This window comes from Chenopodium album, chromosome 1, assembly GCF_948465745.1.
Source record: "Chenopodium album chromosome 1, dcCheAlbu1.1, whole genome shotgun sequence".
NCBI lineage: Eukaryota > Viridiplantae > Streptophyta > Magnoliopsida > Caryophyllales > Amaranthaceae > Chenopodium > Chenopodium album.
In genome coordinates this window covers 83,053,900-83,071,301 of record NC_137834.1, presented here as the reverse complement: position 1 = coordinate 83,071,301, position 17,402 = coordinate 83,053,900, and the positions used below count along the sequence as shown (strand labels likewise).

Genomic DNA, 17,402 nt, shown 5'->3' with positions numbered 1-17,402 from the left:
TGAATGGGACCAAATAAGAAATCTCTAAAAAAAATTGTTTAGCAACCATATGTCTTGCCACACATTAATGGACTTACCATCCCCCACATTCCATATAAGGCTTTTCTCAAAGTGATCCCATGCCCTACCTATCCCCTTCCACACCAGAGACTCAGAGAGCCCTTGCTGAAAGGAGTTGGGACTATCTTTCTGTCAATGTACTTTCCTTTCAGGAGTTTGGCATCCCACCCTTTGTTATTGTAGAGGGACCAGCAAAGCTTTGAGAGCGAGATGGTGTTTATGTGTTCATGTTTAGTGAACCCTAGTCCCCCCTCATCCTTGGACTTACAAAGGTTATCCCAAGAGATCCATGTGAGTTTCTTTCCCTCCCCCAAACCTCCCCAGAAAAAGTTTGAGCAAATAGAGTCCAGTTTTTTACAAATGTATTGAGGAAAAGGAAGCACTTGCATGAAATATCTAGGGATGGATTGAAGAGTGGATTGAATTAGGATTGCTCTTCCAGCTTTGGTTAGCACTTTTGCTTTCCCGCCAAATATGAATGATAAAAATAACCCTTAAATGACAACATCATCCTTAGTTCAAGGTGCAAGCCCATTTTTTTTTTTTTTTTAAAATTCAAATTAAATGACACTCACTTTTATTTGGCCCATACACTATACAATTGGTTGTACTTTGTTAAGATACAGCCGGCTATAAAATTTGCTCAATTGATTTAGACCAAAACTTGTAAGTTTGTTAAAGTTAGTGAAAGAGGCATATAGCTTTGTTCATTTTTGTTTAAAGGAGTAAAAAACAACTCCCTCCGTCACTAAATTACATTCCTGTTTGTAAAATTACACGGGAATTAAAGAGGAAAGAATAAGACACATAACAATAATGAAATATTTTAATGGAAAATACAAAACACTAAATGATGTCTTTGAGTAAAACAAAGATAGATTAATGATTAATGATGTCATGTCATCAATCCTTTGCAAAAAAAAAAGGACCAATAACATGGTTCTAATTGAAAATTAAGAATCAATCATATTCATCAGGTTAGTTATGGGAAGTACAAACTTGAGAAAAACGGTGGAGAGAGAAAATAAGAGTGAGATTAGGATAGTAAGAGTAAGAAAACATTAAATATACAACAGAAAAAGAGAGTTGATTTGGGATATTTGGAAAAAAAAACATACTAAAAATGGAAAGGAGGAATGTAATTTTGGAATACCCAAAATAGAAATCAGGAATGTAATTTAGGGACGGAGGGAGTACAATTAATGTTTGTTTGGAAATTAAAAAACTTTATCTTGATTGAAATTTTGAAATTAATACTTCGTATTATTGTTAGTGAGATGATATAGAAACATATTTTTTTATCTATGCATGGTCCACAATTGGAATAAAGAATAAACATAAACAAGAATTCGAACTTTCTCTCATTTTCTACAAATGAGAAGAAAAAAAAAATGCCCAATCTCAACAAATTAGCAAAAAAAGTACTCGTATTGGATCATTTTGCAAATCAAGCATAATAATCAATGAATAAAGACATGTTCACTTCAGCTTAATTTCAGTTCAGTTCAGCTCCAATTCAGTTCAATCCAGCTCCTAATTTCTTTCTCTCATTAAATATTCATTTCAGCTCTATTTTGTTTAGCTTAGTTCAGTTCAGTAAATAAGAACATGTCCTAAGAGGGATAAAAAAAATAGCGATTTGCACCTCAAATTACTCATGTAAGTATTGAATCTCACATACAATAAAAATAAATTGAAATTGATACATAAATTTGAAAGTGAAAAGAGAAAGATATATTAAAGGGAGGGGATGGGTGTTTAGAGTGGTAGAGGATTTTTTATTTATTTATTTATTTTTATAAAAAATACACGTACTTAGGGTTTGTTCATATTTACTGAACTGAACCAAACTAAACCAAACTAAGCTGAAATGAATATTCTATGAGAGAAGGATATTAGGAGCTGAATTGAACTGAAATTAGGCTGAAGTGAACATGCCCGGCCTTAATGAAACACAAGACACGTGACAGTGTGACACTATAATTAACTAGTCAAAGCAGTTGAAATTATGTTAGAGACCGTTTTGAGGACCCCCAAAATTTGGACTACCTTGAATTAATCAATAGTTGAAACTTTTTAAAGAAGACAGACCATAATTGGGACCGTTTGCGTCAATGATTCTTTTTTTTTTAAAAAAAAAAATTAGTTTAAACAACTTGGTTTAAACTTTGCACTCACCTCAACACATGGGTCATTTATTTTGAAACTGATGTAGTAGTAACTTTACAATTGTAACTAATTTTAACAAGCTAAGTAAATCCATACTATATCGTCCCTTACTATATAGACTTGTTTTTTGGTATATAGAACGATTAATCAGAAACAATATGTATTATTGAGTTACATCTCCAAATTTTTTAAAAATATTTAAGATAGCTAGCATCTACATATGTTCACTTTAAAGATGACTTAAAAGAGAATTAAATTTGCATCAAGATTGGAATATAAAAGTTGAATTGGTCATGTTCACTGCTACTGTACTCTATCCTCAATGTGCTGCTACTATTTTATGTCCTATATTTGCTTTTACTCAGATAAAGATAATAAAGAAAGTGAGATAGATCAAGAAAGGTCTTATCAATAATTCAGAAATTTCTAAAAATAGAATGAAAATGTGCAAAGTCAAGTTTAATAGTAGATCTAATCATTAGTACCAATTTCGTTAATATCGTACCTCGTCTATAAAGCAACTGCATAAAAGTGTTCATATCATCTGTTGCAAAGATGCTGTTTCCTCTAGGGGAAAAATAGATTACATTAAGAACTTTGTTATAACAAGCTAGCATATATGTTTCAATTCATCTAATTGATCCGAGTTAGCTATCCAGTTCCATGTTACGGTTTTATTAAATATTATTTAGTGAACGTTTTTTTTTTTTTTTTTTTTTTCTCTAATACTCCATATAATCATAAAAATTTAGTGGTTGATAACAATGATTTGTATCTTTTGTTTCTGATTTTATAGATAAGATCAATTTCGACCACAAAACTTAAAGAAGATTTTCTAACATGCATGTTATAACTTATACGGATCGGAGTATGTATTTAATGCATGGTACAAAGTATAACATGCTAGCTACAAAGTAAAGTTTTTTAATCTTGAGATTGATATTCTAAACTAAATTGAAATATTATTGGATTATTATTCATCATCAAGTCATTGTTATCCAAGTAAATTACTATACAATTCAATTTGATTGGTTGTGTTGGATCAAATAATTGATGATGATATTGGATTAAAAAAAACAAAAAGAAAAAGAACATTATAAAACCATCATATTGTAGAATGTTCATATATTGATATATTGTGCTTTTGAAAATCAAATAAGAATGATAATTAGTATGCTATTATTTTAAAAAAATTATCATTGTTTTGACCTACTAAAAAGTACATCAGAGATTTAAAATGATTCTACTAAATTAACAACTACTATGGACAACAATCATTGAAATTCGAGTAACTTTTATTGTAAAATACGTTATGTACCGTTTCTTCAAAAATTTAATTACACAATTATAGCTTTAAATCCTAAACATTAATTATAAGCATTTGGAATTGACAATAGTTGGCCGGTTTTTTTTTTCCATGAATGAATACATAAAATCACTTATCAACTTATCGCTAATTTTGCCAAACATGCACGCCAAGTATTTATTTATTTTTCCTTATATACTCCAATATAGTTCCAATGTGTTATCTCTCAAGTCTCAACTACATACAAGTAGAATTACCTAACAAACCTCTCATATTAATGGTAAGATTTTATACAAACAAGGAAAGTTTGGGAATTCAAAGTGCAAAAGTAGGCTAAATCTCCAATTTGGTAATCTAGAAGTTGAATCGTCTCATTTCACACAGCTCTCCCCAAATTCATTAGTGATGGTGACTAGTGATTTCAGCACTTGTCTAAATCAATGCTTTTGTTTTTTCTTAACATGATACTACTCAGTACTCACTAACAACATCAATTAGATTTTCTGTCTTTTCCTCCCCCTCTTTTTTACTTTGCCTTATTCTAATTAAGCACTAAAAAAGTGAAGTGTTTTTTCTAATCTAAGAAATTCAAATTTTATAGATACATAATTTAGGAAATGGATCACACTTTTGTTACAAGTTAAAGTTGCAAAGGAGTTGCTCTTAGTTTGGACTAGTCTTTTGATGCCACCTTCACATGTGAACGTATTGATATTGCTACTCCGTAACTTCCTCAATATATATACACATCCCCGTATCTTGGTCAATGTTATTTTGACTATGATTTTGAAGCGGCAAAGATATTTATTTAAAGCTGGTCTGTGATCACAATAGTCTTATCACATAAATCAATTAAGTTTGGTTAAAGTCTTAAATATGTTATCCAAAACTTGAGATCATATACATATATATCCTGTCCACCTCACTGTTATTAGTAACTCTCTCCACAAAAAAAAAAAAAAAAAAAAAAAAAAAAAAAAAAAAAACCAATAAATTCAATATGTAAAAATCATAGTACCGTTATCTATAGTGCCTTCTATGATGATTTAGGTAGAGTAGTTTTATATTATTGTAATTCTTTCATTGCCTTAATTAATGGAACATTTCTTTGAGCTACAACTACAAAAAAAAATTGTAACTGTTTATGAGAATGAATTATGATTACTTTGTAAACCCTTGGGCAAGTATTTTGAATAGCATAAGGTGAACATAATTAATCATCACCCTACTCAAGTCAAACATATGAGATTATGAGGGCAATTTTTAAATTCTAACTCATACAAATCCTAGAGGATCATTATTATTAGGGTTTATATATGTACTGAAGGATTTGAAGGGGAGAAAGTATATAGTAATTTTTTTATTTATTTATTTTGACATGTAATATGAATTTTACTTATCAACAACCATTCTCAAAAGGGAGTCCTTTGTACATGAAATTTTGAGAATTTATCACTTTCCTGTTACAAACAATGATGTTCAACTACCCTACTCCAAGTAAAAGTATGTACGTTCAAATCATAACTAACCTTTGATAATTACTTATTTATGATAATGTGCCCTCCTTCTTAAAACTAACATTAGGTCATGAATTCATGACCTGCTTTCACCATACCATGTAATACAACGTGCATACTATGTAGAAAAATGGGTAATTACAAGCCTTTAAGGCTTTAACAATAGGTGATTGTGATCTAATTAACCAACTTAGTCACTTAGTCGATGAGTATGTGTCCAATGTCGTATAATCGGTTGCACCATGCACAGACACACCATTACTCATTTTTTGCTCATGCGGAGCTCTTCCAAATAAGAAAGATATAGGCAGGCATGCATGGTTATATAACTTGCATGATACAATTGGTTCAAATATAAATTCATACTATCTTTTAAGTTGGTTTGTATTCTAATTTATAAACAATTCATACATGTATGTTCTTATACACACACAACTTGTATCATTTAAGCACACATGCCAATACATATCTTTAACCATTTATCACTAATTTTGCATTTGTATGTAAGAAATATATAATCATATATAAAGAAAGTACACATTAAGACAAATTTAACAAGATCACGGCACAAATGACAATAATTTACCTTACATATAAATCACAAAAGACCATTAGAATAACTTAATGCATAAATTGTGAAAAAAAAAAAAAAAATCAAACGAATCATCTAATAAATGATCGAGCTAGCTTATCATAATACAAAGCCTTGCATTCTAGTTGTACGTTAAAAAACTCACAATTTGCAAAAATGAGCACAAAAAGAATAACCAAATTAGAAACCCTAAAAATCACTTTTTACGATATCCAACACCATAAACATTTAGGCAACTATATATAGCTTTCCCCCTCTACTATATATGTATACCTTAAAACTTAAACACATTTCCTTTTATCTCTACCCTATCATCTTTTTAACTATTTCTTCCCTTTCATTCTCAATCACCAACATTATCTTTCTCTTATCCTCTCTTGTTTAATTAGCTAGCTTCGATCATTCTTCTTCTACGATACGATGAACACCAACACGATGGAAGACAAAGTGGGCTCGGAGTTGGCTCCACCACCTCCGGAACATCTTTGCTATGTTCGGTGCAACTTTTGCAACACTGTCCTCGCGGTACATATATATATATGACTAACCCTCACCATTCATATTTTCTACGTCATTTCATTTAGCTTAGTATTTAATTAACTACCTAGCTACTTATTGATTATTATCAATATGAAAAGAATATGCATGTTTTCAACGAGTCAAAGACTTTCTCATGTTATTAGCTAGACAATAGTACCATATATAATTGATGCTTACTTTGTCGGACATGAATTTTATCTCATTGACTGTATAATTTAAGTAACGTGACAACTAAAGTTGGACGGAAGATGCTTTGTTACATATACATTTAACTAAAGTGTTATTATAATTTTCGAGTGTAGGTTGTGATTCCGTGCAAGAGGTTGTTGGACACGATAACAGTGAAATGTGGGCATTGTAGTAATGTATCTTTTCTGAGCACTAGGCCTCCTCTCCAAGGGCAATGTCTTGACCACCAAATCACCCTTCAGGTAATAATGTTTTTTTTTTTTTTTTTTTTTTTTTTTCACCCTTAATGATTATCGACCTATCTAGATAATTACTTTGTATTTTAGTTATAATTTATATATCTTTGTTCATGATTTATGAAAATTGACATACAAACTTTGATTTGTAAACTAATACTAACTACAAGTTGAAATTAATTGCACAATTAGCCTAAGATGCATGCATCATGCATGTATGAATATTGTTATATTGATGGAAATAAAATTATTGTACGTGTTGTTCGTTGTTTGTGCTAGGGGTTCAATTTCTTGGAGAAACCAGGGGGTTTTTGCAGCACCATTGACCATCACAGCAACAAGAAAAGCGAACCATCTCCTTCGTCGTCATCCACCTTAACCGAGCCTGTTTCTCCAAGGCCATTTGTTTGTAAACGTATGCTTTTTTTTTTTTTTTTTTCCTCAATCTATTTACATTTATTGATTCAACTTTTTATACAGCCTAATTGTGTGTTTTATGTAGCCTATTTGTCGGTTAGGGGTTACTTGGTGCACGGTGTGGCCAGTCGCACACAAAAGTTACTTGCTTATAAATTGATTCTTTAAGTTTTTACTAGAATGAAAATTATCAATAAGATTTTATAAGCTCTTTTGATCATTAGCCAGAAGAGTTTGTTTAGATCTACGTCTTTTATAATTATTACTTTTAATTTGTCAATGAATGAGTTTATTATTTATCTAAGTTATTACAGTGTGATAATTGATTTATGGGATTGAATTTTTATTAATTGCAGCTCCTGAGAAGAAGCATAGGCTTCCATCCGCTTATAATAGATTCATGAAGTAAGCATCAAAATTGTACACTAAAACTTCAATATCTGTAATAATTCATAATTCGTTCATGCATATCCGGAATTAAATGTCATATTGAGGTCGAGATTTGATCTAGTAATGTGACAAATAAACCGCGTACTTCTTCTGATTTGTTAGGGAGGAGATTCAGCGCATCAAAGCAGCAAATCCTGAGATACCTCATAGAGAGGCTTTTAGCACAGCCGCAAAGAACGTAAGTTAACTACTTTTCCATCTCTTTTAACATTTTCAGGATGTTTTTGAATAATCTCATCAAATCCTTGAATCCAATTAAACATTTTTAAGATGTAAAAAAAAAAACTAATAAAATATATTTGTGTAAATAATTTGTAATCATTTTACTAAATTAGTGGCGTATTATTTATGCTAATGCATTTATTTCCAAAAAAAAAAAAAAAAAAAAAAATATGCTAATGCATGGGACATTAAGAATGTAGAGCCAATAAAATAAAATAAAATAAAATATAACATATATATATATAGGACTATCTATCTAAGGGATTAAATACGACTTTTAACTACTGATTTTCTCCATTCCTTTGCTAAAATTAGATGATTATGAATTTCTTTAAGAAGTTCTTGTACGATACTAGATAAGAATTTCTATTTGCATGCTATAGCCTATAGCATATAATTTAGCATTATTGTTATTATCATACAAAGTATATTTTAAAACTAGCTAGTAAGTAGCAAAGATTGTTATTCTGTACTTTTAATGTTCCTAATTATATCAAAATTATTATTTTAAAGAATTTATCCACTCTTTTTATATACTATATACTATGTACTGGGTACTAATTCAAAGTGTGAAGATTACTACGGAATGGATAGGTTTATGAGTTAATAGAATTTATTTAATAAGACGGTCAAATTATTTATGGAAGAAACGTTTATTTTGTTGTTTCTTGAACAATAACATGATAAATAAAAAAAATACCACCTCCATTACATATTATGTGCAACTTTGAAATATTTTATATCTCACAAATAATACCTAAAAGTTGCACATAATATGTAACAGAGGTAGTACTGTAGTAGTACAATAATTATTACTTCGTAATTGTTTGTATGTGATAATGTTCAGTGGGCAAGGTTTCTTCCGCACACCCCAGTTGCGGAGAGCAGCAACACCAATTAAACTATATACTTCGTACGTAAGCACAATAACTCTCATTTCTTTTAAACGCAATGGATTGCCTTAGCTTAATTGTTACAATAGTTTTCGCATTTACTATTTTTTACTACATCAACGTGACAAGTAATTCTAGGTCGAGTATTTTTTACTAACTTTGTGTTTTTTATTTTCTGGTGCATGATATGCAGGGAAGAGGATGCCTTCTGTTTCGAATCAGACGGCTATAATATATATGGTTGTAGTAGGGTAAGAAAGAAGTAGAGAATTAGTTAGTACACCTTTGTATTCAGATCATCGGATCGTCTTGTTTTATGTTGACCAATATGAAGTTTGTCATTCTAATTATGTTTCAGTTTCACTACCTGTAACTGCATGATGATATTGCTAATGCAGTCGTTTGTTGTAACTAATTAAGGTTTAAGCTAAGCTACTTAAGTACTTTAAATGCAATATAAGTTTATTATTATGCAGTTATGTTATTTGAGCTGTCTTTTCGATAACTTCATTGCATAACACTTCAATATATCTAATACGAAGTAATAGCGTAGTAGTTTACTTTTCACATGGGAAGCATAAATAGCATTGTATTTTGTTGAACCAAAATTGAGAATTAAAACAAAAAAAAAAGAAGTTTTTTATGTAGTCACATCGTCACAAAAGGTAGACTAATAATAACTTTTGACCCCACAATCTAATGGTTAGAATAATGGTGAACTATTAATAAACGGGTTAAAACTGCTCATTAAAATGGCTTATTCTCATTGGGTGCTTTTTTTAAAAAAAAAAAAAAATTCATTGGATGCTTCATTTTATGGAATTAAGGCTTTGATTGATTTATTAAAATTAGTGGTTGGTTTTAGATGTATAAGACCACAAATGATTTTAAAATATCCACAATAACTTCCCTTTCCATTCTTATGCAAACTATTTTTACATTGTTACCTGAAGTGATTGATAGATATGGCATGCATATAAGTCTGGTGGACTATTGATATTATCAATCCCCCCTAACTTGTTCGTTTCATAAATTGATCTAATTGTTTCACATGTTGGTCTAATTTGATTAAGACCCCCCGCCCGCCCGCCTAATGAAGGCGGCACAAGTGAGGAAGGTGGATCAAATGAAAAACTAATAAACTTGTCCATTGATCCATAACTTTCTTTCACCTTGGAATTCTAAAGCAAAGAGCAGAATGAATGAATCAGGAGGCATCGTAAGTATAGAACAGTTCAAAATTTTTAAAATTTAATTACATAAGGCCATACATAGGGAGTGACATGAAATCAGATACTTACAATTCATTATCAAAAACATCTGCCATTAAAAAAGCAGCAGCATATTCAAAATGGAAGCAACAACACTGTACTGCCTTGGTTCATTGCAACAGCCAGCAGGTAGCTTCTTTACTGTAAGGTAAACTGGAAAACAAGTTTCAAGTTTTCGGCTTTGTACAGTATCACTCACTAAGCACGGCCCAACTCTATTGCTTTGGATATCATACATCGCTTGATTACTGCTGGCGGGAAGTACCATGTTCGGGCATTGCAAAATTTTAATTCGACATCAAGACTGCAAAAAGTATCAACATAGTATTGTCAAGAAATAACATGCAAAGTTATTCAATCACGACGAAAAAATTTGGCTGACTCATCAGCTTTTCTACTGAGCACATGGACTACATAACTTGCACAAACAGCTCCAAATTTAAAAATGATCAGAAAACTCAAACCAAAAAGATTTAACATTAAAAATGTAGCAGCAAAGTTTTTGAAGCTATATCGGGTAGCTTGTGGCAACAAACCAACCCCCTTCTAGAAAATTCATTCCGGTTCATGTGACCTTTTCCCGCTCTTTTTTTCTTCTTCCCTGGAAAGCTAAATTCAAGAGCTGTCCACTGCAATGTTGATGTCCCATAAACTGACAGTTGCTAGGCATGTCTAGTTCACCTTTGAACGAAAAATACTTATTTTCTTCATTAAAGGTTTATTTTCCTTAACAAATCCTAAAATATAAACCTGGATGATCTACGTAAGCATAATGAATTAGTGATATGCATTATTGCATAACTCATCGATGAACACCATGAAATTTAACCAATAACAAACAGATTTCTATGTATCTTGGAGCCTACATGCCTGTAATAATAAAAATAAGCTAATTCTAGAAACAAAGAAGTCAAGTTTAAGGCATATTCATTGCACACAAGGATGCTTGTAAGCACCAGCATGGCAGCACACAGGCAGCAGAATGCATCGTATTACGTTGATCAATCAAGCAAGATGCCATCAATTATCACAAAAACAATCTGACACAATGGTATCACAAAATGCTAACCAAATTAAAAATAAGAACTAGTTGAGCTAGTTTTCTTCATAGGATACCTTTTTTTTAAAGTTTTTTTCCCCTCCTTCCCATGGGGATGAAAAACACATGAAGAAGAATTAACACTGCCAGGGCACTAATCTTTATGGTTACATTAGAAAAGGAGAACTATTCCCAAGAAAGAGTTTTTACTCATTAAAAAACCTTGAGCATTGTCTGTTGTCTCAGTGAATAGTCAGAAGTTAGAACCATGAATCTCATTTTTAGTCAAGATAAAAGCTAGGATGCTACACAAGTAACCTTCCTTTCGTAGGCTTAAACAAAACATATTCTTATTGAAGGATCTAGATGATGATGATGTTCAGTTGTTCACAATAACATAAAGACAATATGAGACCTAGTGAATTAAACAATGCCGTACATGTTTGACCAGTGATGACAGGAATGATGGGGAATACAAGAATTAACAATTATAGAATGATTAGTGATTGAGTAAAAGAATACTAACATGACTCTACAAGCACGATGTCTTAGAAACATAAATCAGCTATGATACGCCAGCATATAATATTAAATATGATAATGATACCTAGGTTTCCATAAACCACCTGAATAGACGGCCTACAAAAGTGATACGCATTAAAAAAAAGGAATTATAAGCTCTGATTTTTGTTCTATTCTATTAAAAAGCCACTTACAGGTTCCCTACTACGTCGTTGCTTCGTTGGCTTTTGTGGTTGCATTAGTTGAGTGAGGCAAAAAGAATACAGAGAAGTTTTCCAGTTTCCACAGACAAGGTGTATTATTATTATAATGAGGATGACTCAGAGATCGGAAAAAAAGCACCATTTCACAATAAAAATACCAAGTTGATTACCCACTAGAAATTATGATTCCATACTTGCACAAAGGGAATCTAAATAGGCCCGGGTGACCACTTCTCAGAATGAAAGTTAGTGAAAGACATCTATGGATCTAAATGTGTCCCCCTGACCTCTTCTGACGTCAATTCTGCTAATACTATATTCAATATACATGAAGGCCAAGTATTGAAACTCATACAAAGTGAATGAGCCTCAGTTTTGCCAAAAAAAAAAAAAAAAAAAAAAAAAAAAAAGGTGCTTTTCTATCAATAAGACGGAGAAGGTAGTATCTCGAGTAGCTGTCAGTTTTTTTTTTTTTTAAAAAAACACGTCTACACACGTGCCACTCTTACTATGATACTTTTTCCCCCATAAACCTCGTATTTTATGATTCTAGCATCAAGTCAGGCTTGTGACAAAGCAGCCTATTTTAATAATAGCCATTGGAATTTGTTAATTGTGCATGCTAATTCAGCAGCAAGGAATCAATAAAGATGGCAATAATTATGTTTTTTTTATTAAGTAGGAACATCACATACCTTAATGCATGCACTGCCCTTCAGAGCAAGAAAAGGTCCATATCCACTTTTTCAGAATAACTTTGTTTATCCTGCTTCATTTTCAGTTGAGTGTTTTTGCTGCTCAACTCTTTGAAGATTCGAAGACAATTGAAGCAAGTTAAGGATGATGCCACGTTCCTTGGGATGGTGACAGTCAGTGTTCCTTAAACCCGGCCTTGAAATGCCATCACTTGGGAGATGAAGACCAACAGTGTTGCTACTGTTATGATTGGTCATGGTGGGTCCATCCTCGTCAGCGTCCATTGAATAGATTCCAGGTTCATGAGGGCCACTTGCTGAAACTTTATTAAAAATGCCAGCTGAATGGTTAAGAGAATGCCCAGGATTCGAATCTGCATGGTTGCCTCTGTTGGTCAGTGTCGCGCTTGCAGTTTCCAGCAACTGGCTTGATATACTATGTGATTGAGCTGACAGAAGAGAGAGAGCACGACTAGTTTGCTGAATGCTGGATAAAGTTTCATTAGTCGGTTTTGCAAAGCCAGCAATGTTGTCCTTAACATTTGCAGGAAACTTATTTATTTTCTCTCCTACACATCCCATTTGGAGAAGGAAATTTGAGCTCTTGATGGAATTATCAATCCCCTCTTCATACTTACTCGGACCAAGATAAACACTAGGCATCACTTCAGGAAAAGCAAGTGATGAGGAAAAGTCAATTATCCCACTACCTGCAAATTGTAGTATATTATATGGTGAAAATTCTGATACAAATGAGAAGCCCCACTAACATTTGTTCATTCAAAAAGGGGTGGAAAAAAAAAAGACAAATAGCTTCATAGAGTTTTGAGTCTTCTGACACAACTTTATACTCAAACAAAGGGTTGCTAGTGAGAAGCATAGGTAATACCAAGAGATATAAGCTTGAAAATTGGTAACTTTAGAGTAGATCAATTGTATACGTTAAGGTTCATCCTTTATTCGTCTCACCATAGTGTTCATAATACAGTTAAAATGGTTTAGATTATATAATGCAGCATAACAGGCCCTTGCCACAGTTTTTTAAGATTCATTATTTTTAGAGAACCTTGATCATTAATGAATATGGGGAGCCACTTTTAAACTGGTTGGAAAGACATATATCATAGAATAATGATGCTACATCCATACAACACAAATTATAAAAGAAATAGGAACAATTTCCTGATATTCTTACATGAAATTTGGCAGATTATTGTCTCATAAAATTCACAACAAATCCATTTGACAAGTAATAAAAAGGCTTTTTAGTGGGTAGCTATCAGAATTTTTAATTGGGAGACGAGACATTGGGGAAATGTTCATGTTGATCTTCATGACTGTAGCATTGAAGAGTTGGTCAGCTCACATCAAATATAAAAGTACAATACCTAGACCACCCAAGAAGTAAATTATTAGGGGGCTTATGACACTCTATATAAATTATGTCATCTTGATCAAATATCCTCAAAGTATGCCTAAAGTATAGAACATCTAGAGCTTCATAAAATGGCTGAGGAAATCCACTTAATTTTTAAGATCATTATCTAAATTAGCTTTGCACTAAATTTCAAAAGATGCTGCCTAACTGGGCTGACTAGATTCCTCAATCTACTTGGAGCCTAAGTAAGTCAACCTCGCAACTACAATGCAGAAAAGTAATTTACCTGAAAGAAAGAAGCAAAACGAATACAAAGTAAAAGAAAAGATTCTTAAACAGTGAAAGACCTTCTATCATCCAAGTCATTTATCACTTCAGTAGTTCAGTGTCATCAATAAAGCTTTCATAGATTTATAATTTGAAAAAATGCATAAGCAACTAACATGTGATTTAAAAAGCTGCTAGTTATTACATTCAACAACTACAATTAATAAAAAACTGTTCTGAGCTTAAACTGCACAGGAGTAATTATATAATTTGTAAGAAATTTTTTTATGACAATCTTCTGAAATAATGTGAGCCTTTAAAACTTAAAAGACATGTGACATAACATTCATGAGTTTTCAGGCAAGTTACTGGCAATTATTGCATTGAGTCAATAAGGTGGATGAGGCATTGTGCACATAAATGTTTGGATCTTCAAACAAAACTATCAAACAGTCAATTGTTTTTCATAGTTCTCATATAACGTACTCAATTCCCAAGTCCCCACATCTTTAAATTCGCAGTTACACTATATAAACCTATATCAGAACATTATTTCACAACAAACACATGTTTCTGATAAATACCAATATTACAAAAGTCTCAAGTCTAGATGGGTACATGTTATAGTTACTAAATATAACTCATAAAGAGCGCTTGTCTCACCTGGTTCAGAAGCAAGCTGAGGCTTCCTTCGACGCTTATTATGAGCAGAAAGACGCCTACGACAACTACGTTTGATGTCGTCAAATTCAGCCAATTGATGAAACCTGGACAATGCAATCACCGGTAAGTAAAGAAAAATGCAGTTTTCATAAACGAAAGATGATCCCAATGAAAAATAAGAGAAAAAAAAGAAACCAATCAATTTAGGATCTATAAGGACAAGACTGGTAAAGGGTTGCCTAGATGAACAACACAGATAGTCTGGCAACACTTGCAAATTCAAATAAGACATGTAGCTGACCTTGATAGCTCAAATTTTAATCTACAGCATTTGGCATCTTAATCTAATGCTTATACCATTCACTAACAAACCCGTATTATTTTCATGTAATGGCAGAAAGCTGATATATTGTAAAATATATGTACTATTGTACTGCATATCCAATACTGATCTTCAGAAAAAAGATTAAAAAAGAGGGGGGAAGGGAGGGGGGGACCAACAAGACATACCCTTATAGCATGGAATCAGAAACCCCGAAATTGTTTTACGTGAAAGACAGCATAATCTGTTAATGAATGAATGCAACTCGTTTAACATGTATTTCTCCATAACATAGAAAACAACCTACAAACTATTAAGTACTCATACTTAAATGTTGCAGCCAAATCTGATTCAGTTTGGATTTAGACATCAACAAAACTCAAGCTGACAACCAATGCCAATATCCACTGAGATTCATTCCACAAGAAATAGAATATTACTTACAGACAACATGGTTAATTGATTTATCTTGGAAATGAGGTTTTGTCCCCTAATCAATAAACTAATTTGGGGAAAATAAAACTTGTTAATGTACAGCTCCAACACAAATCTTTCATTAAAGTATCAATGAATCATCTTCCTCGTTGCACTAGGATTCTTATCATATAGCGCACCTATCAGCAGGTTCTAGATTATTATTCTACACACCTATCAATAGGTTCTTAATTCAGACAAGAAATTCTGGAAATTCAATTGCAAAACTAAATACAAACTATGTGTATTCATATGTTAGTCTAATACCAATACAAAAGTAAACTGAAACAGTAGAAAGAAAGCAAACCTGCTACATTGTTGACAAAATCTTTGCTCAATCCCATCAACAATAACTTTAGGAGTCTTTGTATGAACATCACAGACCTTATGCCGCTTATAGTAGCTCTTAAAAGAGCTAAGATCCTTGTTACAACCAAGAACTTGACAATTGGAAGATCGATTACTCGACATCGAAGACCGAGCTTTCTTTGCCGGAGAAGACAGCATAACAGATGATTCAGCTGCATTAATTTTTGACAATTCACTATCTTTATCAATCCCATCATCTTCCAACCTACCCAACTTCAAATCAACAAGTGAAAAATCTTGTTGATGATTAGATTCTTCACCAAATTGGGGATAATCTGTGCCAATTTCATCACTAAAAACCTCCCCACTTGGTTCACTAGAAATTGAATATGATTTCCTAATATCATCAGGAAACCCCAAATCCATAAAATCCATTCTCTCAAGTGCTTGAGTATTAGAAATTAATGGGTAACTTTCAACATTAAACATGGGTTTAATTTCACATCCCATATGTTTCCAAGAATCCATCACAATTGACCTGCAAATATCATATAATTCTATGATTAACCATCATCAAAACAAAATCCCAAAAAAAAAAAAAGAAATTATCAGCAAAATTATAAAATAAACAAATACCCACCAAAAACACTCAATTATTTCATAATTTCAACTCAAAATTGACCATTCAAACCCCAAAAAAAATCATATTTTTTCACCAACCCAATTCATAAATTTGAGTGATTTAATATAATAAATGGAGAAAACCCAATGAAATTAAAGAAAAATTGGAGATGGGTTTTGCACATACCGTAGTTATAGTGAAGCAGAGGAGAAGATGGAGTGAAATACAGAGCGTAAGAGAAAAAAGCGAGGATTTTGTTCTTTAAAATAAAGAAAGTAAAAGGTAGTGAAGGAAAGTGGAGGCAGATTTCTGAGAAAATCTCATTGGGGAAGCATGTCTCAAGGATCTTTCATGTCCATCACTCTCACATATATCACTTGAGAATTAACTTATAAATTAACAGTGCAAACAAAAAATAATTGTGGACAGTAACCACAACGTTGCGTGGTGGTACCCAATACGTGAGATCAAATTTCGATTTAATTTTAACCCTTTAGTGATACGGAGTACTTTATATCAAGAAGAATAAATTAAAGTAAAAAGAAAAGGATGTTTAAGGATTAATTTACCCACTAAATTCAGTTAATGATGAGATTGAAAGGTATAGAAAAAACAAGATTAAGAAATAAGATTGATACTAATTCAGTTAATTAGGTGGAATGTCAAAATTCTGTTTCGTTTGAGGATACCCCATGGAATTAAAGATATTAGGGCCACAATACCGGGCTTCGCCCATTAAAGAGGCAGATGTATGTCCACTTCTAGGTAGGGCCCACTAATATTTGTGTCCAATAATTATCCTTAACCACAACATGTCTTATTCATCCCTACAATAGAACTTAGGTTTGAATTTTCAACCCCTTTTTACTTAGGTTCTAGATTCTTGCTTGTAGGGGCGTTATATAGCATTGTGAAATGGGATTTTTTGTTTTTTTTTTTTTTTGGGACCAATATGAATGCATTATTGGTGTAATGTAATGAAATAAGAAGATATCATTTTTACTTTGGTGTGTTCATAACTTCATATCAATCCTTGTTGAGTTGTT

At 32.2% G+C, this 17,402-nt stretch overlaps 2 protein-coding genes across 3 annotated transcripts; one reads left to right on the top strand and one right to left on the bottom strand.

Moving 5' to 3' along the window:
• Positions 1-6,064: 6,064 nt before the first annotated feature.
• LOC145618725 (protein CRABS CLAW-like) lies at positions 6,065-8,599 on the top strand. Its single transcript, XM_081673491.1, has 6 exons — positions 6,065-6,169; positions 6,487-6,615; positions 6,889-7,024; positions 7,383-7,431; positions 7,579-7,654; positions 8,546-8,599. Exons 1-6 carry the CDS (start codon positions 6,065-6,067, stop codon positions 8,597-8,599), a joined length of 549 nt encoding a protein of 182 aa, XP_081529617.1.
• Positions 8,600-9,741: 1,142 nt separating this feature from the next.
• LOC145618557 (squamosa promoter-binding-like protein 6) lies at positions 9,742-16,699 on the bottom strand. Of its 2 annotated transcripts, none has more exons than XM_081673365.1 (5): positions 16,543-16,699; positions 15,733-16,272; positions 14,630-14,733; positions 12,322-13,031; positions 9,742-10,166 (listed from the first exon to the last, which is right to left on the bottom strand). In XM_081673365.1, the coding sequence occupies exons 2-4, from the start codon at positions 16,260-16,262 to the stop codon at positions 12,388-12,390; spliced, it is 1,278 nt and encodes a 425-aa protein (XP_081529491.1). In that variant the 5' UTR covers positions 16,263-16,272; positions 16,543-16,699; the 3' UTR covers positions 9,742-10,166; positions 12,322-12,387. The 2 variants fall into 2 exon arrangements, with proteins under 2 accessions (XP_081529491.1, XP_081529554.1); XM_081673428.1 differs by lacking the exon at positions 16,543-16,699 and adding an exon at positions 16,375-16,534.
• Positions 16,700-17,402: the final 703 nt, after the last annotated feature.